This window comes from Nyctereutes procyonoides, unplaced genomic scaffold (assembly GCF_905146905.1).
Source record: "Nyctereutes procyonoides isolate TBG_1078 unplaced genomic scaffold, NYPRO_anot_genome, whole genome shotgun sequence".
In the NCBI taxonomy this organism is placed as follows: domain Eukaryota; kingdom Metazoa; phylum Chordata; class Mammalia; order Carnivora; family Canidae; genus Nyctereutes; species Nyctereutes procyonoides.
In genome coordinates this window covers 3,292,473-3,319,545 of record NW_026575052.1, presented here as the reverse complement: position 1 = coordinate 3,319,545, position 27,073 = coordinate 3,292,473, and the positions used below count along the sequence as shown (strand labels likewise).

Genomic DNA, 27,073 nt, shown 5'->3' with positions numbered 1-27,073 from the left:
TCGAGCCTGGGTACAGGCAAAGCCACATCTTCTCAAGAATGGAATCTATGCCGAGGTGCCATGAGGATGGAAACGCCACCCTTCCCCAGGATGGACCGTGAGCTTCTCATCACACGCATTCGCCAGGGCTACTCTGCTTCCTTGGGCATCGGTTTGGGATTTTCCAATGGAAAAGTGGATTATTTGTCATTTTCTTCCCCAAATTCCTACTCTCAAATCCCATTAGTTCAGTTTAGGCAGTGGGAATGCCTCCTAATGTCATGGACATCTGGGGTTTCTCTGTTTGTTTTGCCTAGCCCTCATCCATTCTCCATCTTCTGTGGGTACCTTAGTCTCTGTGGAGGAGGGCCTTTCCCTTTCCACATAATTCTGGTGGGGCTGATCCCTTCTGCTCCAGGGGAGAGACCATGACCCGGGCCTGGCAATCAGAGCATTCCATGTCTTTGGCCTCAGTGATTGGTTCAAGGATAGGCGCATGATCCAAGTCAAGTTAATTAAGAAATTTCTTCTTTTCTTGGAGCTACTAAGTTTAGAGGGTGCTGGGGCTGCTGGTGGCCACCTCAGTATACGGGGGGCAAGGGACTGCCTGAGATTGTGAAGCTAACAGAGATGAAAGAGACAGATTCCTGACCATTGTTCAGGCACCTGGATCCAGCTGGGCCTGAAGCTGGTGCTTTTGGTCTTTTCAGTGACAAGAGCTCCCTGCCACCTCCCCCCACTCCCGCCGACCCCTGCCTTAGGCTAGTTTGAGTTGCAAACTTGCAAACTTGCAAACAATAAAGTTTCCTGGAAAATACGCGTATTGAGACTTTAGCACAAGCATCAGTGCATAGTCAGAATGAAGGGTGTTAGACAGGTTACGATATACTCAAACACAACCCACCAGAGTGTAAACATGCACCACATTTATCTATAAACTTGTAAAGGTAAAGCAGTGGCCCAGAGAAGAAGTGATCTAAGATCAAGGAACCAACCACAAGACACGCAGTGAAACGTCACACACAGAAACTTTGAACAAATACCAGGTTTCTAGCTACAGCAGACTTCAGACTACAAATCCCAAGTATCTTTTCAAAAGTCGTACTGGGAAGAGCGTTCCCAAGTTTTAAAAGAAAACTTTCCCATTGAAGAAACAGCGAAATTTATAATATACAACTGTGTATTACACGTTAACGCCTAGCACTTGTATCAGCCAAATCTCAATGCGAGTCTATTACGACGTGTGCAAATGCATATTATGTATATACATATTCAGAACCACATATTTCCAGCTTTTTGAAAAAAAGATGGGATGAAAAGACTGTTTGAATCTATTTTCTCAGCTTGCCTATTTTTAATGATTCCTCAGTTAGCCAGGTAAAAGGAACTAAGCAGCACGTTCCTGGAGCCCAGCAGGGCTTGAGCTGGGCCAGCTCCTTCTCCCTGTCCTCACCTCCACTCTCAGCTTTTCTTTCAGGAACTAAAGTAAAATAGGAGAATCAGTGGAGCCGGGGGTTATAAACAGAGGCTGGTAAATGTTTTCTGTAGAGCCAGACAGTAGATATTGCTGGCTTTGCACGCCGCAGGCTCCACCCAGCTAGCTCTGTCGCCGTAGCAGGACGACAGACGTGGGTGACATCGACGTGACACAGGACGGCTGGTTTCCCATAAAACTTTATTCACAAAAACAGGTGACGGCCTGGATGTGGCCCGTGGGCTGGAGTTTGCCAATCTCTGGTTAGGGGCGTGGGATTGAGCATCACATGCTCCCTCTTTGTCGCTGACCATCCGTGTGGCCCTGACGAGTATGTTCCTTTTGTGCCTTGTCTGAAGAACCGGGTGGTAATGGCCACTTCCCAGCCCGGGGGACGTGAACAGCGAGTGCACACCCCAGCTTAGAGTCCTTCCTCGGAGCGGCCACGCGCACACCCAGCAGGAGCCAGCAGGCACTCCCAGCAGCAGCAGGGAGGAAAAAGGAAGGGCGGGACTGGGTCTGCCCTGGAGCTGCAGCAACCTCGGGGGAGAAAGTTAGGGGAGGCGAATAGGGAAGCCAGTAAGTGCACCTGCATCTTCTTCTACTGTTGGTGGCTTTCGCTTTGGCCGCGTGAAAAATCTTCCCCATCGCACATGCGACTGCAGGTTGGCCTGGGACCCGCAGGACTTGCCTCGACGGCCCTGCAGTGAAGCCCCCGCCCGAGCCCTCGCAGCAGCAGCAGCAGCAGCAGCAGCAGCAGCAGCAGCAGCAGTTCGGCACCCCGGGCCACCGGCAGGAAGAGCCCCTGGAGCCCAGGGGACTTGGGAGAGCGACCTGTCGGCCCTGGCGCTGGCTGTAACCCAAACATATGCCGGAGGAAGTCCCAGGAAAATCGCTGGGCACCACTCACACGATGATGGGGTGGTCCCCACGACTCGTGCAGAGATTCTCAAGGGAGAGGCAGGGCGCCCTGTGAGTAACATACCCGCCTGGCGGAAGCTGGAAACCAAGGCTTAGGGAGGTGCCATGAGTCGCAGCTGGAGTGCGGACTCGGGCCTGCGGACCCCCAAGCGCCTGCCTTCCTCCCCAGCTCTGCACACCCTCCCGGTACAGCAGGGACCCACAAGGGCTGTGGGGCTGCATCACGTGGGATGTCGTGACGTGGCAGGAAGGATGGAGGAGGTACCCAGGTCATGTGGGAGAGGGTGGCTGGATGGGGGACAGGGCCGAGCAGCCGAAGGGAGGGGTGGTCACGTTTACCACCGTGGGGGCCCCCTGCCCACCCCCGCTGGCCCCCGTGGGCGAGGTCAGCCCGGAGCCCAGTCTTGGGTGGCCGCTGTTGGGACCACGCACGGGGAAGAGGAAAACTGCTTTCGAGGGCCAACCTGTGCATGAGACAGTTCTGCACATCCCTTGGGGTGCCGGGCTTACCTTTCTTCCTTCTGGGCATTTCCATCAGACCTGCCAAATTTCAGAACAGAGGAGGACGCGATTCACCTGTTTGGGTGAGGTGGGTCTCCTCGCCTTTCCGGCTGCCCTATCAGGATGCCAGCGCCGAGGTTTCCACACCTCCCTGCCTGGGGACCAGAAGGTGCTACATGGGCAGCCACAGACAAAAGCCGCGACATGGTGGGCACACCCGGGTGGGACTTCGATGGCCTGGTGCTGAGGCACAGGCTGTTACTCCGTCTCCGGCTGCTCCAGGGCCACCGCCAATGGCCTTGCACCCACATCTTACACAGCTGGGCTGGGGGTGGGGGTGGGCGCTGTCCACGTGCACCCTGGAGTGAATGGTGACCCTGCCCCTGAGCCGCACGGAGGCCCTAGGTCCCGCTTCGGTGAAGGAGCTTTGATTTACAAAGCATGTTCCCGGACATACCCGGGGGCAGGTGCCAACGCCTCCCGTCAACCAAGAGGGGCTTTTGGGGGGATATTTTTTCATCTTGGAGGTCATTCTGCAGGTAATCTTCGCGCACAGGACTCCACCTGCTGGCTGGGGACGTCTTGGGAGGTTTGCAGTCCCAAGGAGCACCCACCGAGGCGTCGTCCTGGCCGTGAACACGCTCGTGTGCTTGATTCTGAAGCAGAGTGTTACCGTGAGCTGTCACGGGGGCGGGACGCAGGGCCACGCAGTTTACATGCACTGTCCACCGAGTGCCACGGTGGCTCCGTGTTAGCGCCTTGACGTTGCAGGCCTGGGAGCCGAGGTGCGAGCGCGAGGTGACGCGTGTGTGAGCCTGCACGAGTGCAAGAGCGGGGCTGGACTGCGCTCCCGCGGCCTGACCAGGACGCACAGTCCACCCACCGCGACGTCTGCCAACACGTGTGGCTGCCTGACCTCTCGCCTTCTTCTTGATGATCCTTCTGGAAAACACTACCTCGGTGGTGGTTGTGGGGGGACACAGTGCCCCTCACCTGGGACCCCCAAAACCAGTCAGAAGCAAGGGCACGCAGCAATCAGGATGGCCACAAATGTCTTAGAAAAGCTGGACCTCAAAGTATTTAACGAGAGATGCCCTTCATCACCTCCTCTTCCTTCCTTCCTCCCGTCCAGCCTTCCTTCCCTCTTTCCCTCCGTCCCTCCTTCCTTCCAGGCCACAGGGCTGCCCTCACGCAGGCCCTGCAAAGGATGCCTCGGAGGATGCCTGCGTGAACGTCTCCCAATCTAGGAATGCCCGGAGCAGAGAGCACTTTTGGGAGGATGGAGGAGAGAGGGGGAGTCCTGCGGGGGGGAAGGTGGCTCCCTGGGGAGGCCCAGGCTGCTGCACGCGCCCTGGGCACAGGCCGGGGGATCATTTATGCAGCTGCTTGCAGTCACTTAGGAAATGAAGTGGGACGCACACGCTTGGAGAAATAAGAATTTTTAAAAATTCATGTATATTCAAGCGACCGCAACAGTGTGCTTTGCTGTGTTTGAAGACCAGTCGGTGATACTGCGCTCGCTAGTGTTAGATCAGATGGCTTTGTCCCCTCTAGGTCCCCGCGGGTGGGGATCCAGATTACTTCGGCGCTGGCCAGCTGTGTGACGCTGGGGAGATGACTTAACCTCTCTGAGTTTTGGATTCCTTGTCTGGAAGACGGGGATCATGAGAGAACCCACCTCGCAGGCCGCTCTAAGTGTTAAATAAGAGAAAGCAGGCAAATTGCTGGGCACAGTGTCCTTCCTCTCGGTGGGTGACTCCTGCTACTCCCCCCGCCCCCGCCCTCTAAAGCGCCGCCTTCTCTAGTCAAGATTCGAGGTCTTCATCACCATCCCTCATACTTAGCTGACATCGGAAGCACCTCTAAAAATGAAGTGCCCCCCCTTCTGTATTTGTACCCCCAGGTCCAAGACACCCTTGTTCACAACTGACAACAGGCGGGGGGAGCCATCGATGGATAAAATGGCTCAACAAAGTGGGGTGCACACACACGACAGAATGTTACTCAGACGAAGGGGGGATTGTGACACGTGGGGGACGTTACGCGGCGTGAGTGAAGCGACACAGTCACGCAGGGAGGGACGCTCTAAGATTCCCCTTCCACGAGGTGCCCGGAGCGGCCAGATTCACAGAGACAGGACGAATGGTGTGGGGGGGGGGAGGAAGGGCGAGTCTGTCTACGGGGCTCAGGGTTTCAGTGCGGGCAGACGAAGGGAGTTCTGGGGACGGCCCTGGAGCGCGGGAGTGCGAGGCCGCGGAGCCGTATACTTAAAAACGGCGAAGATGGCCAAAGTTTTCAGCATTTGACCACAGTTTTTCAAATTAAAAATGGAAAACAAACCAAAAAGACACCTAAGGACCTCCCTAAGGTTTTTTGTTTTGTTTTGTTTTGTTTTGGGGGGTGGGGAGGGCGGTAACAGAAATGGATGGAAATAGTCTGAAAGCAGAGCGGGAGGGACGTCTCACTCTGCAAATGTACAAAAATGGGCTGAACTGTCGGCTTCCCGGGAATGAAGTTCATTTATGTTACGTCAGTGAACTGAGCTCTTAGCTCGCTGCTGAGAGCAGGCGAGCCGACGGATGCCACGCTCACGAGGGGCCGTGCGCGTGATGAACGCGTTGGCCGCCTTGACTGTGCGATGGTGACCCGGCGGCCCACGGATGTCCCAGCCCATCAGATTGCATCCTTCAAACACGTGCAGTTCATTGTGTGTCAGTCACACCTTCATAAAGCTGCTTCCCACCCCCACCAATTCTTTTTTGTTTTTAAAGTAGGCTCTACGCCCAGCTTGGAGCCCAATGTGAGGCTTGAACGCGGGACCCGGAGAACGAGCCCTGAGCTGAGGATCAAGAGTCAGACGCTTAGCCGGCTAAGCCACCCAGGCACCCTCCGTAAAGCTGGTTGTTTTTTTTTTTTTTTAAAGCACAGTTTTCCATATACAAATGAACTCGCATTTTCTTAAACAATGCCCCCTTTTGATGGATATTTAGGTTTCAATTTTCGTGTCCCTATAAATACCATTTCCATAAATATCTTCTTATGAAAAAAAAGGCAGACATTGTCCCCCTTCCCCCTGCTGGCAAGCCACAAAAGGAGAAGTTCCCAGGGTGGGGGCCTGGGAACCTGTAATTTTGTTGAACATTCCAGAAAACATTCTTATAATCAGACTTGTTTGAGAAACATTGGCTCAAACTTCACCAACTTGGATTTACAGGTTTGGAGTTTGAAACTCCATTTTCTTTGGTTCCTGGGGGAAAAAAATCTGTAAATGCTCTGTACAAGGGATTCTAAATTTAGGGTTCCCTTCTGTTGGGGGTGCATCAGAATCCCCAATGCAGACCCCACTCCCAGAGAGGCTGTGTAGCGTCGCCAGATTTAACGTAAATAGAGAGATTAAAAAATATAAATGGGACATAGGGTAACCAATTAACCTGGATTTCAGCCAAATACCAAATAATGTTTTTTAGCATAAGTGATCCCTTGCAATATTTGGGATAAGCTTATACTAAAAAATTATTTGGTGCCTATCTGAAATTCAGATGAACTGGGTGTCCTGTGTTTTATCTGGCAATCGTAAGCCATGAGTCCTCGGGCCTGTGTGAGGCCCAGGGATCGGCGCTGTTGGTCTGCTCCCCACAGGGTTATGATGTATGTGGGGGGGTGCGGGCTTTAGAATCTGTGCTGAGGACTCTGGGTCAGGTCAACACCTTTGGGTCAGGAGCTGCCCCAGGACCCTGGTGCGTCCCATGAACAAACACATCTTCTGAGGAGGATAAGGCAGCTGAGCAGAAAAATTCGCCCACTTCTTCAAAGTCAAAAGTGATGGATATGGCATCCTGGCCCACGCAGCTGGAGGGACGTCACTGATCTTCTCGGGGTGCACATTTAGGGCTGCCCGTGGGCTCGAAACCCCAGGAGTCTGTCTAGATCCTCTAAATTTTATTTATGCTCAGCCTGTCCCAGAAAGGAATTTAAGCCTTGGAGGCCTCAGTCCATGTATCGTTCTTGGGGGCGCGAGTCAGATAAATGCGCCAACTCACTGGGACCCACATGGTGGATACCAACATGTGCTCACCGTGAGTGGGCACCAGGCTAGTCTTCAATTAGAGTTGACTCTTTCAGAACCTCAAGGTGAGCCTGCAAGGCCTCTGCTGTCACTGGGTCCACTTTGTAGAGGAGGTTCTGGGGGCCCAGGAGCTTGCTCAGGTTCGGGGGGGTCCAGGGTCTTGCTCAGGTTCGGGGGGGTCCGGGGTCTTGCTCAGGTTCTGGGGGGTCTGGGGGCTTGCTCAGGTTCTGGGGCGCCCGGGGGCTTGCTCAGGTTCTGGGGGCCCAGGGTCTTGCTCAGGTTCTGGGGGGTCCAGGGTCTTGCTCAGGTTCTGGGGGGTCCAGGGTCTTTCTCAGGGGCACACACAAGCACTCAAGTGGTAGAGCTAGGATTCTGACCAAAGCCTGTGTGGCTAACGGCCCCCCGCTCCAGCCCCCATCCTGCCTCTCTGGGGAACAGTATGTTCCTTCGTCACTGAGCTTTAATGGGGAAGTTTTGTATTACATTTTGCTCTAACTGGGGCCGTATTTCAGGTCAGGATCCAAGGACATTTCTGATCGGGGCATAACAACAGCTGCCATGTGCTGAGTGTCTGCTCGGGGCGGACACTGACTTTCCTGCTTTGCAGGTGGATATTCTCTCAATGCCACGTAGCCCTGGGGAGCCTGGCACCCAAAACATAAAGAGCCCTGGCTGAGGTCACACAGCAAGGGAGCTGCAGAGTGCTCATCGGCCTAAGATGAAGCATCCGTCTCTGAGTTTTCAAAAGCACACACCTGCTTCCCTCCTCCCCTAACCACGTTGGCAGTTTTAGGAGAATGCTGTGGTTCTGGTCGGCCTCTGCACAACTCTTACATGTCGTTCCAGGAAATTCCCAGAAGAAGGCGCAAGGACCCCACCCCCACCCCCCACACCGCCCTACCAGGATCCACTTTTGGTGTGAACCTTGCAAGCTCCAGTGAATCCATGTCACTTGTGTGCGGAGCCTGAAATCCGAGTGGCACACCGTGGACAAGCACCACCCTTCGGGTGCACGGAAGGCGACACGACACGGCACCTCTGGCCCCCTACCCTGCAAGGGCCTGGACTCACCGAGGGTGGGTTTTCGATGACCAGTTCGTAGGTCAGCCCTGTAGACCCAAATCTCAGGATGTCTCCGGGTAGCAGCTTCACGGCCACATTCTGAATGTGGCACTCGTTGACGAAGGTGCCGTTTCGGGAATTGAAGTCCTGGAGAACAAAGCTGTCCTCGGCCTCATTGTATTCGATAAGTGCATGATGGTTGTCGATGTCAGGAGACTGAAATACAGAAGGAAGACAGCTGTCACCAGGGCCCCTAACGTCTACTAGTGAGCACTGGGTACCAGAAGGTGCTAAGTGCCTCGCCTGGCCAGCTGGTCACCATAGCCCTTATTTAAAAATGATGATGCTTGGGGACACCTGGGTGGCTCAGTGGTTGGGTGCCTGCTTTGGCCCAGGGCATGATCCTGGAGTCCCCGGATTGAGTCCCACACTGGGCTCCTGCATGGAGCCTGCTTCTCCCTCTGCCTCTTTCTCTGTGTGTCTCTCATGAATAAATAAATAAAATCTTAAAAAAAAATAAAAATGATGATGCTCGGACTCTGGGCTGGGTGTGGAGCCTGCTTAAGACTCTCTCTCTCTCCTTCTGCCCCTCCCCTCCACCCTTCCTCTCTCTCTCTAAGAAAAAAGATGACACTCAGGATCATGACACTCATGATGACACTCAGAGAAGTTAATGACCTGGCTAAGGCTACATGGCGTAGTGGGGCTGGGGTATGTGCTCTCTGACTCCAGCCCCAGAGCAGGTGCCCAGGTTGTGGGGAGAGGGACCAGGTAGCGCAGAGGCAAAGGAACTCGGGGGAGTCTGGAGGAGCACATGTCTGGCTCCTTTAGGGGAGTCAGTCACTTTTTATTTTTCTGACCCATGGAGTTATGCTTTTGGTGGTCCAGATGGCAGGACAGAAAGCAAGAATGTCCCCAGACACAAACCAGGAAGGCCAGTTGGCAAGTGACAACTATCCACTTTCCTGCAAGGAAAATCCTGCGTCCGTGGAATAAGTACATATAGTTAAGGGAGGGGAGGGTTTCTAATGATCGCCATTCATTAATTTTTTGTTTGATTCGTTTTAAAAATAAAAAATAAAAACATAAAAATAACATTTAAAAAAAGTTACAGAGAATGAGAACTGGGGAAAAACACCAAAAACAAAACAAAACAAAACAAAAAACAACAACCCATTAAAATCACTTCGGCCCCCACCACCCTAGGGGGCGAGCACTGATAACACTGTGGCTCCCTTCTTTCTGGTTTTATGTCTATGCTTAAAGTCTTTATAAAAAGTTCAAACAAAATTGAGATCACACCACATAACACAGTTCTATGACTACCTTTACAAAACCTTGATGTACAATGAAGATAACCCCATAGAGATTGGTTATTTCTCAGAATTTAGCTAATTGGAGATGACTTGCTTTTTAATAGGAGGCCAGGTGTGACTACATTTCCATAAAGAAAGGGACCCGGACAGTGTGTCTGTGAGTTGCCAGTGGGGTTGGGGTAGGGTGGCAGAGTCATTCCGTGATTTCACTTTGGTCAGAGAGTGAGCAAAGTTCAGCATCCAGGAGGAAATACCATGTTGCTCGGCTGCGGGGCTCTGGACTATGGCTGCAGGGCACATGTGAAGTCTTTCTTTCCAGGATGCTGTTATTAGACATCCACTCCAGTCCGAGACTTTGCAGTTAGTTTTTAAATTTGTCTTCTCAGTCTACCTCATCTGACGTTCATGCAAACATAGTTGCACTTAGAAAAGTGTAAAGTCCCATAATACAATGATAACCAATAGTTTGTATCAATGATATAATAACAGCTTATATTATATAGCTTATATTATACTGTACATTATATGCCAGGAAATTTGCTAAGTGTTCTACTGAATTATCCCATTTCATCTGCCCAATAACCCAAAGGGCTAGTTCTCCATTCTGTAGATAAGGAAACTGAGGCACAGAATGATTAAATTTGCCCAAAGTCACCTAGCTTGACTAGCCTTCACTAACCTGGCACGTACTCAGGTTTGCTTGATTCAAATGTCTGTATTCTTACCCATCTTGAATATTTTTATCATACACGTGGGCACTCAAAATATGGAAAGACAAAAAGCAAGCAGGAGGAACTATATTAATTTCAGATGGAACAGACTTGAGAGCTAGGAGTGTTACCAGGGATAAAGGGAGGCATTATGTGATGATAAAGGGGCCACTTCTCCGAGAAAACATAACAGTCCTTAATTGTATGTGCTTCAAGATAGAGCATCAGAATAAGTGAGGCAGAGAGCGATAGAAGTTTGAGTAGAAACAGACAAATCCATTATGACAGTTAGAGACTCCAACATCCTTGTGTAATGGACCAATTCCGCAGGCAGAAAATTAGTTGGGTAAAGCTGAACTGAACAATACCATCAAGCAACTGGATCTAATTGATGCATATAGATCGCTTCACCAAATAACAACAAAATGCACGTTGTTCAAGCTCACATGCAACATTCACCACGAGAGACCACATTTTGAGCCACAAAGCATAACAGATTTAAAAGAACAGAAATCTTACAAAGCATGCCCTCAGCCTACAATGGGATCAAACTAGAAATCAATAGTAAAAAGATAGCTGAAAATTGCAAAGTATTTGGAGATTAAATAACATACTTCTAAATAGCATGTCGTCTAAGGAAGAAGTCACAAGAAAAAGAAAAAAATTATCTAAATGAAAGTAAATGCAAATGAAAGTACAACTTGTCAGAGTTTGTGGGATGAGGAAAGCAGTGCTGAGAAGGAAATTTATACCACAGAATGCATATATTAGGAAAGAAGAAAGACTTAACATCAATAACCTAAGCTTCCACCTTAGGAAAATAGAGAATGAAGAGCAATATAAGCCTAACACAAATAGAAGGAAAAAAAAAACAATAAAAATTAGAACACAAATGAGGGAAATAAAAAGACAAGAAAATAATAGAGAAAAATCACTGAAATCAAAAGTTGATTCTTTGAAAAGATCAATAAAATTGGCAAGCCTCTAGTAGGCTAACCAGGAAAAAAAGAGACAGGATACAAATTACTAAAATTAGAAATGAAAGAGAGACCATTGCTACTGATACTATAAACATTAAAAGGATAATAAAGGAACATTATAAATAATTCTATGTCCACAAGTGTGATAACTTAGATGAAAGTGACCACCTCCTTGAAAGACACAAGGTACCAAAACTCATTCAAGGAGAAATAAATGATCTGAATAGGCCCATATATAATAAAGAATGTGAATCAATATAATAATCTTCTAAATAATAATCTTCTAAAACAGAAGCACTAGGCCCAGATGGGTTCATTGGTGAATTCCAACAAATGCTTAAGGAAAAAATGATACCAGCTTTCTACAACCTCTTCCAGGAAATAGAAGAAGGATCACTTCCTAACTCATTCTGTGATGACAACATTACTTTAATACCAAAACCAGATAAAGACATAAGAAGAAGGGAGGACTTCAGGCCAACATCTCTCATAGATATAGATACAAAATCCTCGACAAAATATTAGCAAATCGAATCCAACAAATAAATGTATGCAACGAATTGTGCACCACAAGCAAGCATGCAGGTATGCACAGCTGGGTCAACACCTGAAAATCAATTAATGTAACCTATCACCTCAACATGCTAGAGAAGAAATGTCACATGATCCTATCACTAGATGAAGAAAGAGCATTTGAGAAAATCCAAGATGCATACACCATTAGAAAAAGAACACAAAACTTCTGGCAAAGTAGAAATAGAGGGGAACTTCCTCAACCTGATAAAGAACATTTACAAAAACCCTAAAGCTAACGTCACATTTGATGGTGAGGAACTAGAAACTTTCCCATTAAGATCAGAAACAGGGGGGCAGCCCAGGTGGCTCAGCGGTTTAGCACCTGCCTTTGGCCCAGGGTGTGACCCTGGAGACCCGGGATGGAGTCCCACATCGGGCTCCCTGCGTGGAGCCTGCTTCTCCCTCTGCCTGTGTCTCTGCTTCTCTCTCTCTCTCTCTCTCTCTGTCTCTCATGAATACATAAATAAAATCTTAAAAAAAAGAAATTAAAAATACAAGAGCATTTCCATTAGCACCAAAAAAGAAAGAAAGAAAGAAAGAAAGAAAGAAAGAAAGAAAGAAAGAAAAGAAAAGAAAAGAAAAGAAAAGATAAAAGAAAGACCAGACAGACTTAGGTATAAATCTAACAAAATATATAAAGGTCTAGATGAAGAAAACTATAAAATCTTGATGAAAGAAATCAAAGATCTAAATAAACGACAAGATAGCCCATGTTTATTTGTAGTTCCTTAATGATATATGATGTTTAGCATCTTCTCATAGGCTTATTTGCCATGTGTATATCTTCTCTGGTGAGGTGTCAAGTCCTATCTTTTGCCTATTTCCAAAGGCAAGGTTGTCTGTTTTTTTTTTATTGTTGGGTTTTAAGACTCATTTATTTTGGATACATACATATTGTATTATTATTCATAATCACCTCAAACTGGAAGCAACCAAGATGTCCTTTAAAAGGTAAATGGATAGGCAAATTGTGGTATATTCGTACAATAAAATAATAGCCTGATAAAAGAAATGAGCTATCAAGCCACAAAAAGACACGGAGGAACCATGTAAACGCACATTGCTTAGTGAGAGACGCCAGTCTGGAAAGGCTACCTAGTGTATGATTTCAACTGTATAAAATTCTGTAAAAGGTAGAACTATAAGAAGAGTAAAAAAGATCAGTGGTTTTCAGGGTCTCCGGTGGACGTGGGACAGGATGAATAGATGCAGTACAGGGATTCTGAGGCAGTGGAACTGTTCTGTTCCCTGTAATGACCCTGTAATGGTGCTTACTATACATTTGCCAAAACCCAATGAATGCACGGAGTGAGCCCTAATGTAATCTACGGACTCTGGTTAATAATAAGAATATATCAACACTGGCTCATCAGTGGTAACAAACGTCCCATGTTAAACAAAGCAAGATGTGAATAATAGGGGAAGCTCGGTGTGTGTATGGGGCGGGTGGATAGATGGGAACTCTAAGTACTATCTGCTCAATTTCCTATAAACCTCCATCCGTTCTAAAAAGGAAAGCATTTGTTTCAACGTTACAGCGCATTAGTTCTTTGGCAAATGCCACGCACATCGTGGTCATCATTATTCCCATTGATCTCTGTCTTCCATGAGCCCTTGATAATCCATCAAAGAGAGAAATTCTATGCGTTACATTTTGTTTTTCTTTTCCCAGGCTTCATTACTTTCAGTTCCTCAGTAGCTGTCAGGCCATTATTAAGAAACCAAAACAAATAGGAAGTTTTGAATGACTCTATAACATGGGGTGAGGCCCTGCCACATGTTAGGCCAAGAGAGTGCTTCCCGGCACTGCCCTATAACACGAGACCCTCTGCTTCCTTGGAAAATTGCCAAAAGCTACTGTTGGGACAGAAGCCCTGCTGCTAAGACGGGCTGAACGTGTGAGCTCTGTCCTGCTGAGCTATCCCACTATTCGCTAGCGGGAATGTCAAAAGGTGCAGCTCAAAGCGAAAGATAGTACGGTGGTTTCTCAAAAAAAAAAAAAATTAAGAATAAAATTATCATATGATCCAGCAAGCTCACCCCTGGGTATACATCGAAAGGAACCGAAGGTACGGACTTGAAGAGATAGTTGTACATCCATGTTCACAGCATTACTTGCAGTAGCTCTAAGGGTGGAAACAACCCAGTGTCCACTGACAGATGAGTGGGTCAGCAAAACGTGCCAAGAACATACGATTCAGCCTTAAAAAGGAAGAGAATTCTGATGCACGCGACATGGGACGAACCTTGAAGACATTACGCTGAGTGACATAAGCCGGTCACCAATAGGCAACTACTGCCTGATTCTACGACTATGACGTACCGAGAGCTGCCAAGCTCCCAGAAGCAGAAAGTACGACGGGGGACGGCTGCCAGGGACTGGGGGGAGGGGAAATTGGGAATAGTTTGATGGTTTAATGGGTACAGAGTTTCAGTTTTGCAAGATGAAAAGGTTCTGGTTGGTCACACAACAATGTGAACACATTTAACACCGCTAATCTGTACACTTAAAAACGATCCAGATGGTAAATGTTATGTGTATTTTACCACAATATTAAAAATGGCTAAGATGGGGGTTCAGTTGGTTGGTGGTTCAGTTGGGTGAGTGTCCAACTCTTGGTTTTGGCTCAGGTCTTGATCTCAGGGTCATGGGATCAAGCCCTGCGTTAGGCTCTGCACTCAGCACAGAGTCTGCTTGTCCCTCTCCTTCCCCCTACTAGCATATGCTCTCTCTCATTTGCTCACATAAATAAATAAATAAAAATATTTTTAAAAAATGACTAAGATAAAGTGCCTCAGCCAACATTGAGATGCTGGCACATGGCACCGTCAGGACCAATATTTGCACCCTTGACTTGCCCTTATGCTTTTCAGACTAGACAGTGATTTAATAGTGGAGTGAAATTGAATATGGAACACGCATCTTATTTTATTATTTATTTATTTACCTATTTATTAAAGAGAGAGAGCATGTGTGTATGCATGTGTGCTGGGGGGTGGTGAGGGGTAGAGGGAGAGGGAGAGAATCTCAAGCAGACTCCATCCATGCCTAGCATGGAGCCTGACCAGGGGCTTGATCTCAGGATCCTAAGATCATGACCTGAATTGACTTCAAGAGTAAGATGCTCAACCGAATGAGACGCCCAGGTGCCCCCGGCCCATGCATTTTCAAAATACCTTTTAAAAGAATTTAGGGGATCCATCAAACACTGAGACTGGCAAATCTGCTAACAACCAAACATCTGCTCCGGTGACCACTGGGTTTGAGGAAGCCTCCCTGCTGCCACCAAGATTCCTGATATATCTGGAAACCCTTCTTCAGAGCCAGTTCCCAACCCTGCATCATCTGGAACCCAGAAGCCCAGTCTCCGGGCATGACCTTCCTCATCCTCCCTCCCTTCCTCTTTGATTCCTCGTGGCCTCTGTTCCTCCTCCACTCTCTGCGGGCAACCCCCTCCGCCTGCCCTCGCCCAGCTCCCTGCGCAAGCTCCCCAGCTCTTCCAAGTGCATCTCTGTCCCCGTCTCCCCGTCACCCTCACACTCTGGCCTCAAGTCGGCCCAGTCTGGCCACGTGCTGCTCCCTTTGGGCCCCCCAGCCAGCAGCCCCTGGTCATCGGCCTTTCATTCTCCCTCATCAACAGCCTTCGGGGTCCTTGCCTCCCGTCCCCTGCCAGATGTCCTCCGCTTGACCCCTGCCCCCCTTGCCCTCTGCCTCAGCAGGCCAGCCCATGAGGCTGATCAACGGGCTGTTGGGCTCCTTGCCTCCAGTTTCTGGTTGGGGTTGGCCAATAGGGGATCAGACATCTGAGCAGGGAGGAGAGAGGTTGGGGTGATTATTCCCCTGCTCCCTCCCTGTGGGGTCACCATGGCCTGGGTGCAACCCTCCACCACCAAAAGCTACAGCTCCTGTCGGGGGTTCCAGGAGACGTAACCCCCTCACCCCTCAGGTCTAGGGGGTGAGGACAGCCCCTCACTCTTAGCGGCTCTGGGCACCATATGATCCTGGGGGGTTTAAGCCTGGCCACCCCCTGTAGCAGTCGCTTTACAAGACCTGCCTCTGTCACTCCACACACACTCTGACGGGCCCTCTGCTCCCTGCCAGGACCTGGGATTCCAGCAGGCAGGAGCTCTCAGACATAGCTCTCAAGGCCCCTTCTCTTGGCCACCAAGGGGCTCAGGGTGGTCTTGTCATTACCCCACTTGGTCTGGCCTTGGCTCCCAGAGGGTCTCCTCTCTGTGTCTTCAGTCTCACGGTGACCCCCGGTATCATGTCCCCACCCGTGAACATGCTCACCATCACCCCATCCTCAGAATGCCTCCCCTCCCTTTCCTCTGTTGTCCAACTGCCTGGAGAGTGTTCCTTCCCACCTGAGTCCTCAGCCCAGGGCCACTGTCACCATGGCCTCCCCAGCCTCTCTGTGGCAGCTGGCACTGATGTCGGGGGGAGGCACATGGCCTCGTGGTTGAGGGGCCGAGAGGGGTTGAGGACGTTATGATGCTTATTAGACTGGCTGTGGAGGTGGGGGGCCTGGGTTCAAATCCAGCTCTCCTACTTCCAAGCTGGGTGAACATAGGCATGTGAGCAAGTCTCTTAGAGCCTCAGTTTCCTCTTCTGTGAATATAGACCACAGCCTAGTAGTTATTGTGACATATAAAGGAGATAAGACATATAAAATCACTTAGAACTTAGGCACGTATCGAAAATGCTGAAATGCTCAGGATTATGAGAAAGGGGGTGGGCTCTGGGGTTAGAAAGCCTGGAGGCCGAGCTCCACCTCCACCACTCCTCTGCTGTGCAGCCTGGGGCAAGTCTCTTGCTTCTCTGTGGTTGTTTCCCGTGAAAAAATGGGTTTGATAGGCCGTGCTTCGCAGGGTTGCCAGAAGGTACCATTTGAAGGAATTTTCATTCATTCCATCATTCTTTCATTCATTCATTCATTTGAGAGAGAGGGAGCATAAGCAGGGGGAGCTGCAGAGGGAGAGGGAGAAGCAGGTTGTCCACTGAGCAGGGGCCCCGATGCAGGACTTGATCCCAGGACCCTGAGATCATGAACCGAGCCCAAGGCAGAGGCTTAATCGACTGAGCCACCCAGGTGCCCCTGTTTGGAGGAATTTTCAAAGTAGCAGGTTAACATTTTAAAAATTAAATGATGTGCGTGCGTGCGTGTGTGTGTGAGAGAGATCTATTTCTTTCCACCTTTTGGTTCGTGGCGATCCTGTCCCCCAGCCCCTGCCCCTTATTGCAAGAAAGATGTAGCACAGACATCATGAAAACTGGGGTTTTTCTTTCTTTTTTTTTTTTTTTGAAAACTGGGGTTTTCAAAAGAATAAGGATATGAAGAAACAGCTGGGCTCTGGTAAGAAGGCGAGTCTGGGGGGAGAGGGGAAGGGGAAGCATCTCTGCGTCCCTCTGCCAGCGACACTCAGCTACCTTGGTCTCCCAGGGAGAGCCCTGGGGAAGAACAAGGCCTCGAGAAGAGGTTGGTTCCTAAAACCAGACTGCCTGAGCAGAGTTCCCAGCCCCTAACCCACCCTTGTGACCTCAACTTCCTCATCCGTGAAATGGGGGAAATGACAGCGCCTGCCTCGTCTGGCTGTTGATCGTAAGGATTAAATGAGTGAAGATTGGCGGAAATGCCTAGAACAGTGCCTGACACCAAGCTGACCCTCAGTATGTTCCGTGTGTGCTGTTGATTGACTCCCCAGCCTGGTCACAGCTCTCGGGCTCCCTACGTCTTCCCTCGCCTGCCCCCACGTTCCACGGCCCCCGAGGATGCCAGGGCCAGCTCCCTTTCCTTCTCGCTCGGCCACAGGCAGGGTCACTGCACCAGCCCCAATTCTCCGCTATTTCCACCCCCCAGTTCATCTCTAGGCCTCTCACTGCCCACCTGGCCCTGGATGCGGATGCACTCACCTCATTCTGCACCCTCCTCCCCCGGTCCCATATGACCCTCCCCACTCTCCCGTCACATCTCTCCACAGCTCCTGACACGTTGTTGCCCTTATGGGATCCTCCAAAAAGCTCTCAAAGGAGCCCCATAAGGCCACACCCTTTCTATGGCAACAGAGCATGCAAGAGGCAGGATTAACTACAGTGGGTAGCATGGTCCCCAAAAGAGATCTATGCCCTAAACCTGGCTCCTGTGAGTGTGCTCCGTTACATGGCGTAAGGGCTGGAGCAGATGTAAAGGTTACTAATCCGAGACCTTAAAAGAGGGAGATTATCCTGGACTGTCCAGGTGGGACTAATCTATTGCCATGAGCCCATAAAGCAGAGAACCTTCTCTGGCTAGAGTTGGACAGATGAGCCAGGACAGGGGGTCAGAGAGGTCTGAAATGTGAAAAGGCCTTGACCCAATGCTGCTGGCTTTGAAGATACAAGGGGCCACCAGGCTCGAACATGGGCGGCCTCCGTGGGCTGAGGGCCACCGCCGCTGACAGCCAGCCCCGCAAGGGGACCCCTGTCCATAACCACGTGGGCTAAGTTCCACCAAGTGCCTGAACTGACCCAGAAGTGGCTTCTCCTTGGAGACTCTGTGTAGGAGCCCAGGCACCTTGACTTTGGCCTCGTGTGACCTGGAGCAGGGAAAGCAGCTGAGTCCGCCCTGACTCCAGAACCGTGACATAACCCCCTCGTGTTGTTGTAAGTAGAACACAGACCCAGGAGCGACATTGACTGCGGGACTGACGGCACCAGGCACTGATCTGAGCACTTCACGGCAATTAGGCCTCACGGCGTGGTCCCTGCAACCGTCCCCGCGACACGTATTACAAAGACCACACTGGAGATCCGCTCCCTGGGACCCTACAGTCCACGAGGGCGGAGCCAGGCTCTGAACCAGCCACCTGGTGCCAAGGTTATGCACTTGACTGCCCTGTTCCGGGGCCGCTGCGCCCGCCCTTCTCCCACCCAAATAACAAAGACCCTCAATGACAGACATAGAGAGAGAGAGAGAGGCAGAGACACAGGAGGAGGGAGAAGCAGGCTCCCTGCCGGGAGCCCGACATGGGACTCGATCCCAGGACTCCAGGATCATGCCCTGGGACAAAGGCAGGCGCCAAACTGCCAAGCCACCCAGGGATCCCCCTGCCTGGCTTCAGTTTTACATGTTGCCACCAACGTGCCATTTTGTCCTTTTCTCCCTGGGGCCAAATGATTCACCAAGCATCTCCGGACCTTTGCACATGCTGTTTCAACACCCGGGGTGTCCTTTCCTGCTTGCTTTGCCTGGAAAATCCGCAGGCTGCTCTTTTAGAGAAGCAGCTCAAGTTTGGTCTTCTCTGAGGCTCACTCCCTGGCCCCCAGGGGGGATTTCTGCGGGGCGCTCCTCTCGGGTGAGAAGCCCGGGGCCTTTCGCTCCCTCCCCACACAGATCCCCCACTAGATGGCGCCACCCCAGCCGGCTGCAGGAACCGGACCCCGGATCCCAAGAACATTCTTTCTGTTTCATGCACCATCCTTAGTCTGGATTTCACGCTGTGGAATTTCCCTAGCTCCGCGAACTACTGTAACATTCCAGTGAACTCACAAGGAATTTCAGACATTTAGATTTTAGGTGCTCCCAAAACTAGATTTGCACCCAGGACTAAAACTTGCTCTAGAGAAGCGTCGAGCTAGCCCTGAATCTGAAACTCAGCCCCACGTCTCCCGATGGCTGTGTGGTTTGGGGAAAGCTATTTAACCTTCCACGTCTTTATTTTTTTTTTTTAAGATTTTATTTATTCATGAGAGACACACACAGAGAGAGGCAGAGACACAGGCAGAGGGAGAAGCAGGCTCCATGCAGGGAGCCTGATGTGGGACTCGATCCCGAGACTCCAGGATCACGCCCTGGGCTGAAGGCAGGCCTCAACCACTGAGCCCCCCAGGGATCCCCTCCACGTCTTTAAATGAGGATAATAATGATAATAGCAGTTCCTACCTCCCTAGGGTTTTTTTTTTCTTTTTGGAGGATGTAATTTTGTAAACTCACATATAATACATAGAATATACATGAAAGCACCTGAGGTGCGTTAAGTAGTCTAGAAATGCACACTCTAGCCTTTGTATTATTTGTGCTTTTGAAAAGATTATGGTCTTTCACCTCACATCCATGAGAATGGCCACTATCAAAAAACCGAGGATAAACCAACGTTGGTGGGGATATGGAGAAAGCGGAGCCCTCGCATCCTGTTGTGGGAACGTACAATGGCGCAGCTGGTGTGAAAAAGTGGTAGGGAGGTTCCTTGAAAAATTAAGGGTGAAGTTGTCATATGGGCCAGCAAGCCCACTTTGGGGTATACATCCTGAAGAACGGAAAGCAAGGGCTTGAAGAGATATTTGCACACCCACGATCCCAGCCTGTGTGTCTTTGTGGATTTGCCCACAGTCACCAAGCAGAGGGAGGAATCCTTCTCCAGGCCAGGTCCACCTGTCACCTCAAGTCTCAAAATGCAGGGGTTCGCTCCTAAGAGAAACACAAATTAAAATGACGCGGGCACTGGGTTTCAGCAAAGATCCAGGGGGTGGACAGCACGCCCTGGGGCCGGGTTGTCCAGTGCTGGCGGGACGCTACACGTGTTAACCTCTAGCGGGCGGTTTGGAGATGCCCATCAGAGGTACAGGTGTATGTGCCCTTTGACACGTCTGGGAAGTGATTACATAACAGGACAGTCACAGCAGCCTTGTTTCGTAATGATTAAACAGGACTACGACGGAGGAGGCCCTGATGGTTCTGTCCTAGGAGGCAGCCCAGAACTGGCATGGGCCCGGGAGGGACAGGAGTCATCTGGCCGTCTGGGTGCTGGCATGTCTGTCTTGCTCAATGACCCTCAGGTCCCACCTGAGAAGGGGCTGCCACATGCTGGACCGTTCCAGCCAGAAAGGAGCCACTGGTAGGTGCCGTGCACCCGGGCCAGGTGCACAGCTGTAGGCATCTCACCCCCTGTCATCTTTGTCCTCGGTCCTTCTACTCCATCTCCCCACTCCCAGCCACAGCGCTGTGCTGACGTGGGCTGTCCTGTGGCTCGGTCTTGGAGGGATGTGGAAACCTCTCAAGTGCGGCCCCGTGTGTCCTCGAGGAGGGGCTAGGGTGGGTCAGCTCTCCACTATGAACCCTTGCTTCTCTTTCCCTCAAAACAGAATATATTGAAATAGTATGCACCCCTCGCCCCGCAAACAGGGGCTCCCATGACATCAGGAAGGAAGAAAAATGGGTGGTCAAGAAGAGAGAGGGAGGGTCCTCGAAGCGTGGTCCTGGAACCATCTCCACAGGACCCCAGTCCCCACCTGAGCCCGGGAATCATACCGAGCATGAAGATTCCCGGGCCTTGCTCTGAACCCACTGGGTCAGAATGTCCGGGGTCCTGCTCTAACAAGTACTCTGACACATATGGAAAATTCTACAGCCACCGGCTTGCCATATGTCTTCATTCTGGGAGGACTGAGCCCCCTTCTCGGTCGGGTTTACGTAACGGCCACGTCTAACTCTAAGAATTACAGTTCACAGGCCACATCCAGTCACACACATTAAAATCCACAAGGTTTGTGGCTTAAATGAACCCTCGTTCATTTTGAGGCTTTCGAGCTGGGTGAAGTGGCAGAGGGGAGATTCTCAACACAGCTCCCGATTGCAAGTCTGCGCGTGGCAGCCGGGATGGTCGTTTCAAAATGCAGGTCTCTGCCCTTGCTTAAAATTCCTCAGGTTTTTCCCCCATGCTGTTCAGATCCGGTGGCTGAAGGAGGGCTGACTCCTCTCTTAAGCTCTCTCCCTTCCACTCTTACTTCTGGACACACCAGTTTTCTTTCAGTACCTTGGGCTCATAATATGCTCTTCCACCCCAGGGCCTTTGCACATGCCATTCCCCTTTCCCCCTTGTCTAGTTAAATCTCCCGTATAGTCCATATTCCTTTCCTTTACATGAACAGAACCGTACATGTCTTTGTGGGATCCTTTGACTTACGTGTCTCTCTCCTAGCAGCTTTCTGACCACTTTATCCCCAGGCTTGCCTCGGTGCTGAGGCTCCAGGTAAATATTTGTGGAAGGAATGACTGATAACAACAGTAAAAGCTAGCCTGGCTGAAACAGGCTTCCTTTGCCACTAGAGAACCAAACTCCTGACAGGATATAGAAAGAGGCCTGCAGGGCAAAACCCTGCAAATATCAATATTGATTTTTTTTCCCTGAGCCAAATGATTACAAATGACTTGTATTTTCTTCCTTATACTTTGCTTTCTCCCATCTTTTTTAAAAAACAATAAACATGTAATTACCTTCCATTATTGGAAAAAGTAAATGGTGTCAGAATATGGTGACATCGACAATCAGAATAATATGTCAGCCTTGCCAGTGAGTGTAAATCTCTAGACGTGTGAGACTGCCCATTGTTTAGGATTTACTCAGGTAAATAAAAGAATCCTTTTTACTTGCTAGATGTAGCCTCTGGGTAATTTTGAAGACGACTTTTTATGAATATGTATTTCTGAACTTTACTTAATGAAATGACCTGTGATGGTACAAATAACATAAACTATACATTGACTGTTGAATTATTCCTCAGGGTGGCGCACAGCTAATCAAGGGTGATTCTTCCCATCAGAAAGGCCCTAGAAAGTCAGCAGAGAAGCAATTTTCACCCTGTCTTGTTTTATAAAATGAGGAATTGTTGACGTGTCTGCAAATTTCAATTCTTCAAAATGGACCTGTGCCCCCACAACTCTGTTTAGAGCACATTTTCTCTCCCAAATCCATTTAGGCTCGGGGAAGAGGATTTGTCAAAGAGAAGATAGAAGCTCCCATCAAAAATCTGTTCACAAAACATTTGGCAATTCATGTGTCATCTGTTCTCTAGGGAGCCAATATGGGCTTGTGCTTCTGGAAATGCAGCTGATTGCTTCATAAATCAATGTGACTGTGGCTGCTGGTGGTGACTTACTCCTTAAACTAAGTCTGAGGAGCAGTAGGTAGTCAATTATTTTTATACAGTGCATGCAACTCGATTTCTGGCTACATAAAAATTATCCTCATTAGTCCCCTTTTCTGTACAGCTTGTTAATATCAGTGGCCCTTATCTTAATCCTGTGCATCTTTAAGGCTTCTTCTCAATCTCCAGTTTATGAGGCCATATTAATGATCATGGTGTCATTTACTTAGAGTCATATGTTAGGTGCTTTAAAAAAAAAATCCCACCTATCCATTCATGAGAGACACAGAGAGGCAGAGACATAGCCAGAGGGAGAAGCAGGCTCCCTGCGGGGAGTCCGACATGGGACTTGATCTCAGGATCCCAGAGTCAAGCCGTGAGCCGAAGGCAAATGCTCAACCACGAGCCACCCAGGTGCCCTACATGCCAGGTGCTTTATGTGCATTTCTCATTTAATTTTCACAACCCAGTGAGGTAAGTGGCTTATAGACAGAAAATGAGCTCAGAGAGAACAAGTAATTTGCTTGGAGTCACACAGCCAGCAAGTGGCCTAATGAGGTTCAATCCCAGGTCTGTCAATCTCCAAAGCCTATGATACTAGTTTTCTAATACCATACTCAGGTTCAGAACACAGATCTCTGTTGCTACTTTGGCCAGACCAGAAATAAAACTACCGAAACCTGTCCCTTGGGTGATAAAGAAGAATCTACAATCTTTTTTCTTTTCCTCCACTTTGTGCAACTGAGGAGATTTTCTGTGTCCTTGTAGGGAGACGACATCATGGATGAGAATCTCAAGGGGAGGTTTATTGAGTTATTTTTAAACTGGAGAATTTATGACAAACACTCTCAGAAAACTAGGAATAAGCAAATATGAAGATTTATACTGTTATTCAACAGAATACTGGAAGTTCTTGCCAGTGCATTAAAGCAAGAAAAAAGAAATTAAGGGTATTATTATCTCCTTTTCTGAAAGGGGAAATAAAACTTTTTCTTTGTGGATGCCATGATTGTTTATGTGTAAAATCTCAATAAATCTAAAAATTTTCTAGGGGCACCTGGGTGATGCAGTTGGTTAAGCATCTGCCTTTGATTCAGGTCATGATCCCAGGGTTCTGGGATGGAGCCCCTCATTGGGCTCCCTGCCCAGCAGGGAATCTGCTTCTCCCTCTCCTTCTGCTCCTTCCCCTGCTGTGTGCTTGAGCTCTCCCTCTCCCTCTCTTTCTCTGTCTGTCAAATAGGTGAATAAAATCTTTAAAGCGAAAAGAAAAACAAAAAAAACTTTCTAGAAAGTTTAGTTACAGTTGCAAGATTCCATATAAGCATATGGAAAAAATTCTATTTCTATATGCTGCTAATGAACATGTAGACACCAAATTAAAAACATAATGCCGTTTGCAATCATTAAAAAAAGATAAATACTTAAGTGTATATCTAACAAAACATGTACAAGGCTGGTATGCTAAACACTACAGAACATTCAGGAAAGAAATCAAAGACCCCCTAAGTAAAAGGAGAGATATACCATGTTCATGGATTGGAAGACGACATAGTAAAGATATCAGTTCTTCTCGTACCGATATGTAGGCTTGCACATAATCCCTATCAAAATTCCAGCAAGATATTTTATATATATAAACAGGCTTATATTGAAATCTGTGTGGGAAGGCAAAAGAACTAAAATAGGTAAAAATAAGTTTTTTGTTTTTTTTAAGAAGCATAAAATAGGAGGAACCACTCTACCTGATTCAAGACTTATGTAACTACAGTAATCAAGACTATGTTGTTTTGGTAGAGGGACAGACACATGGACCTATGAAACATACAGGAAACTCAGAAGTAGCTCCCGTACAAGTACGACTAAATGGTTTTTGACAAAGTTCTGAAAGCATTTCAACGGAGTAAGAACAGTCTTTTCAACAAATGGTGCTAGAGCAACTGCATTATCTGCATGTAATAAAAAGAACCTTGATCTAAATCTCATGTTATATATAAAAATGAACTCAAAGTGGTTCATAGATGTAAACACAAAACCTAGAAGAAAATATGCAAGAAATCCTCAGTATCAAGGACTTGGTGACATGTTCTTAGACAGAACATGAAAAATCATGATTTATGAAAGAAACAAATGATAAAGTAAACATCATCACAATTTAAAACTTCTGTCCCGTGAAATATTCTGTTAAGAGTGAAAAGACAAGCTATCGACAAGGATAAATTATCTTCAAACTTATATCTGACAAGGGTCATGTCTCTAAAATATTTAAAGAACTCTCAAAACTCAATAGTTAAAAAAAAAAAAAACCCAAACACTGTGATTAGAAAATGGGCAAAAGACATGAAGAGACATTTCACCAAAGAGGATTTGCACAAGGCCAGTAAGCATATGAAAAGATGTCCAAAGATGTCCAACATCAAATGCAAATGAAGACCATGGTGAGGCATCACTGAACATTCAGCAGAACAGCTAAAATAAAAAACCAGGGATAACACCAGTTGCTGGTGAAGATGCAGAAAAATCATACATCGCTGGTGGGAATGTAAGATGGTATAGCCGCCCGGGACACCAGTCTGGCAGCTACTTTAGAAACCATACACTTCCCATATAGTCCAGCAGTCACACTCTTGAGCATTTATCCCAGAAAAATAAAAACTTGCATTCACACAGAAATCTGTGCACAAGCATTCATGAGTAGATGTATCCGTAACAACCCCAGATTAGAAACAATCAAAATGTCCCTCAATATGTGAATAGTCAAACAAATGATGGTACATCTACACTACGGAATATTACTCCCCAATAAAAAGGAACAGGAGAATCTCCAAAATGGAGTGCAAGGATATTATGCTGAGTGAGAAAGAAAACAATCTCAAAAGGACACACGGCATAATTCTATTTATATGACATTCTGAAAATGTTTTACACATCACAACAGTCTCCAAAAGCTCTGGAGAAGGGGGGGGGGAGCCCATGGCTTAAGCTGGATACTCCAGGTGGCCCTCGCTGTCAGGCCCAGAGCAGGAGAAGGTCAAAGTGCCAGCTACACACCCCCTCCAAACAGCCCTATTTGGCTGGAGGGAGAGGACAATGGGTGGGACATCTGTGCACACGGTCAGCAAAGGACAGAGGCACATCACTCTGCTTCATACTCATGGTCCCCATACATGCTGGGGAAACCAGTACATTCCGTCAGTGGTTACTGGTCACACATGGAGGGAAGATGTGGCTGTCAGCCAGAGGGTGTGCTTTAAAAGAGACAGGAGTCTGCAGAACAGTAGGGGTGTGTGAGGGGGGTGAGGGGCTGGGAGTGGGCAGGAACAGTCCTTACCTCTAAAACAAGGTCTGAGTCTTCATGCCTTCCAACCGTAGTACTTTTATTCAGGACAAAAAAGCCTTCTGCGCTCTTTAGGTAGGCTTTCATACTCTCTGCTTTCCCTATATAAAGTTTGCAGAAAACACTTTTGTTAGGAAAAGGCAATCCTCTGATTACTCAACAACATCACCTTTAGAATGGATGAAACACACCCCAATGTTTGTTTATTTTTATTTATTTTTAAAGATTTTATTTATTTATTTATGAGAGAGAGAGAGAGAGAGAGAGAGAGAGAGAGAGAGAGAGAGAGAGAGAGAGGCAGGCGCAGAGGGAGAAGCAGGCTCCAGGCAGGGAGCATGACTTGGGACTTGATCCCAGGTCTCCAGGATCATGCCCTGGGCTGAAGGCGTCGCAAAACTGCTAAGCCACCGGGGTTGCCCACACTCCAATGTTTAAAGGAGAAATCAGCAGAGGCAGGAGTGGATAGATGGACTTCACAGTGTTCACAATTCCTGCAGATTTTTAAGACTAGTTTTTAAACGAGTTTATTTATTTATTTGAGGGAGGCAGCAAGCGAGAGAAAGAGGGTGTGTACAAGTAGGGGAGAAGCAGAGGGAGAGGGAGAAGCAGCAAGCAGACTCCGTGCTGAGTAAAGAGCCCGATGTGGGACTCAATCCCAGGACCCTGAGATCATGACCTGAGGCAAAATGCCCCTTAAGACTATTTTTTAAAAAAGATTTCATTTATTTATTCATAAGAGACACAGAGAGAGGCAGAGACACAGGCAGAAGGAGAAACAGGCTCCCTGCAGGGGGCCCGATGCAGGACTGGATCCCAGGACCCTGGGGTCACGCCCTGGGCCCAAGGCAGATGCTCAACCACTGAACCACCCAGGTGCCCCAAGACTATTTTTTTTAAACAGTGACATCTAGCAAAGAGGAGCTGGGTTCTGATCATCGGACAGAAGACATTTTTTGCATAACTCTGAGCACAAACCACCGAGAGCTGGAACAGCCCAATGACAAACCTGACTTCCTCGGATAATCACTGTCTACCTCCCATGAAGCTTAGTACCAGGTTGGGTATCCGGCACGGCAAGTATTCTGTTCCATATTCCTGACCCTCTGACTTTGAGCCAGTTACTTCTCTCTGTATGTCTCAGCTTTCTCACTTGTAAGATGGAGTTAATAATACTCTGTATTCCGGAGGAGGGTGAAATGCAATCATATGTATGAAGCATTTAGGGTGATGCCCGTTATGTTCTAACCACAC

The 27,073-nt window shown here is 48.4% G+C and overlaps 1 protein-coding gene across 1 annotated transcript in view; it reads right to left on the bottom strand.

Annotated features, from left to right (window-relative positions):
- Positions 1-25,909, bottom strand: part of FHAD1 (forkhead associated phosphopeptide binding domain 1) — a 108,232-nt gene extending 82,323 nt beyond the window's left edge. Inside the window, exons 1-2 of the mRNA XM_055331691.1 lie at positions 25,817-25,909; positions 8,013-8,219 (exon numbers count right to left, since the gene is read on the bottom strand). Of these exons, the coding sequence (XP_055187666.1) occupies positions 8,013-8,219; positions 25,817-25,909 (300 nt within the window). The remainder of the gene's footprint in view (positions 1-8,012; positions 8,220-25,816) is intronic.
- Between the last annotated feature and the right edge of the window lie 1,164 nt (positions 25,910-27,073).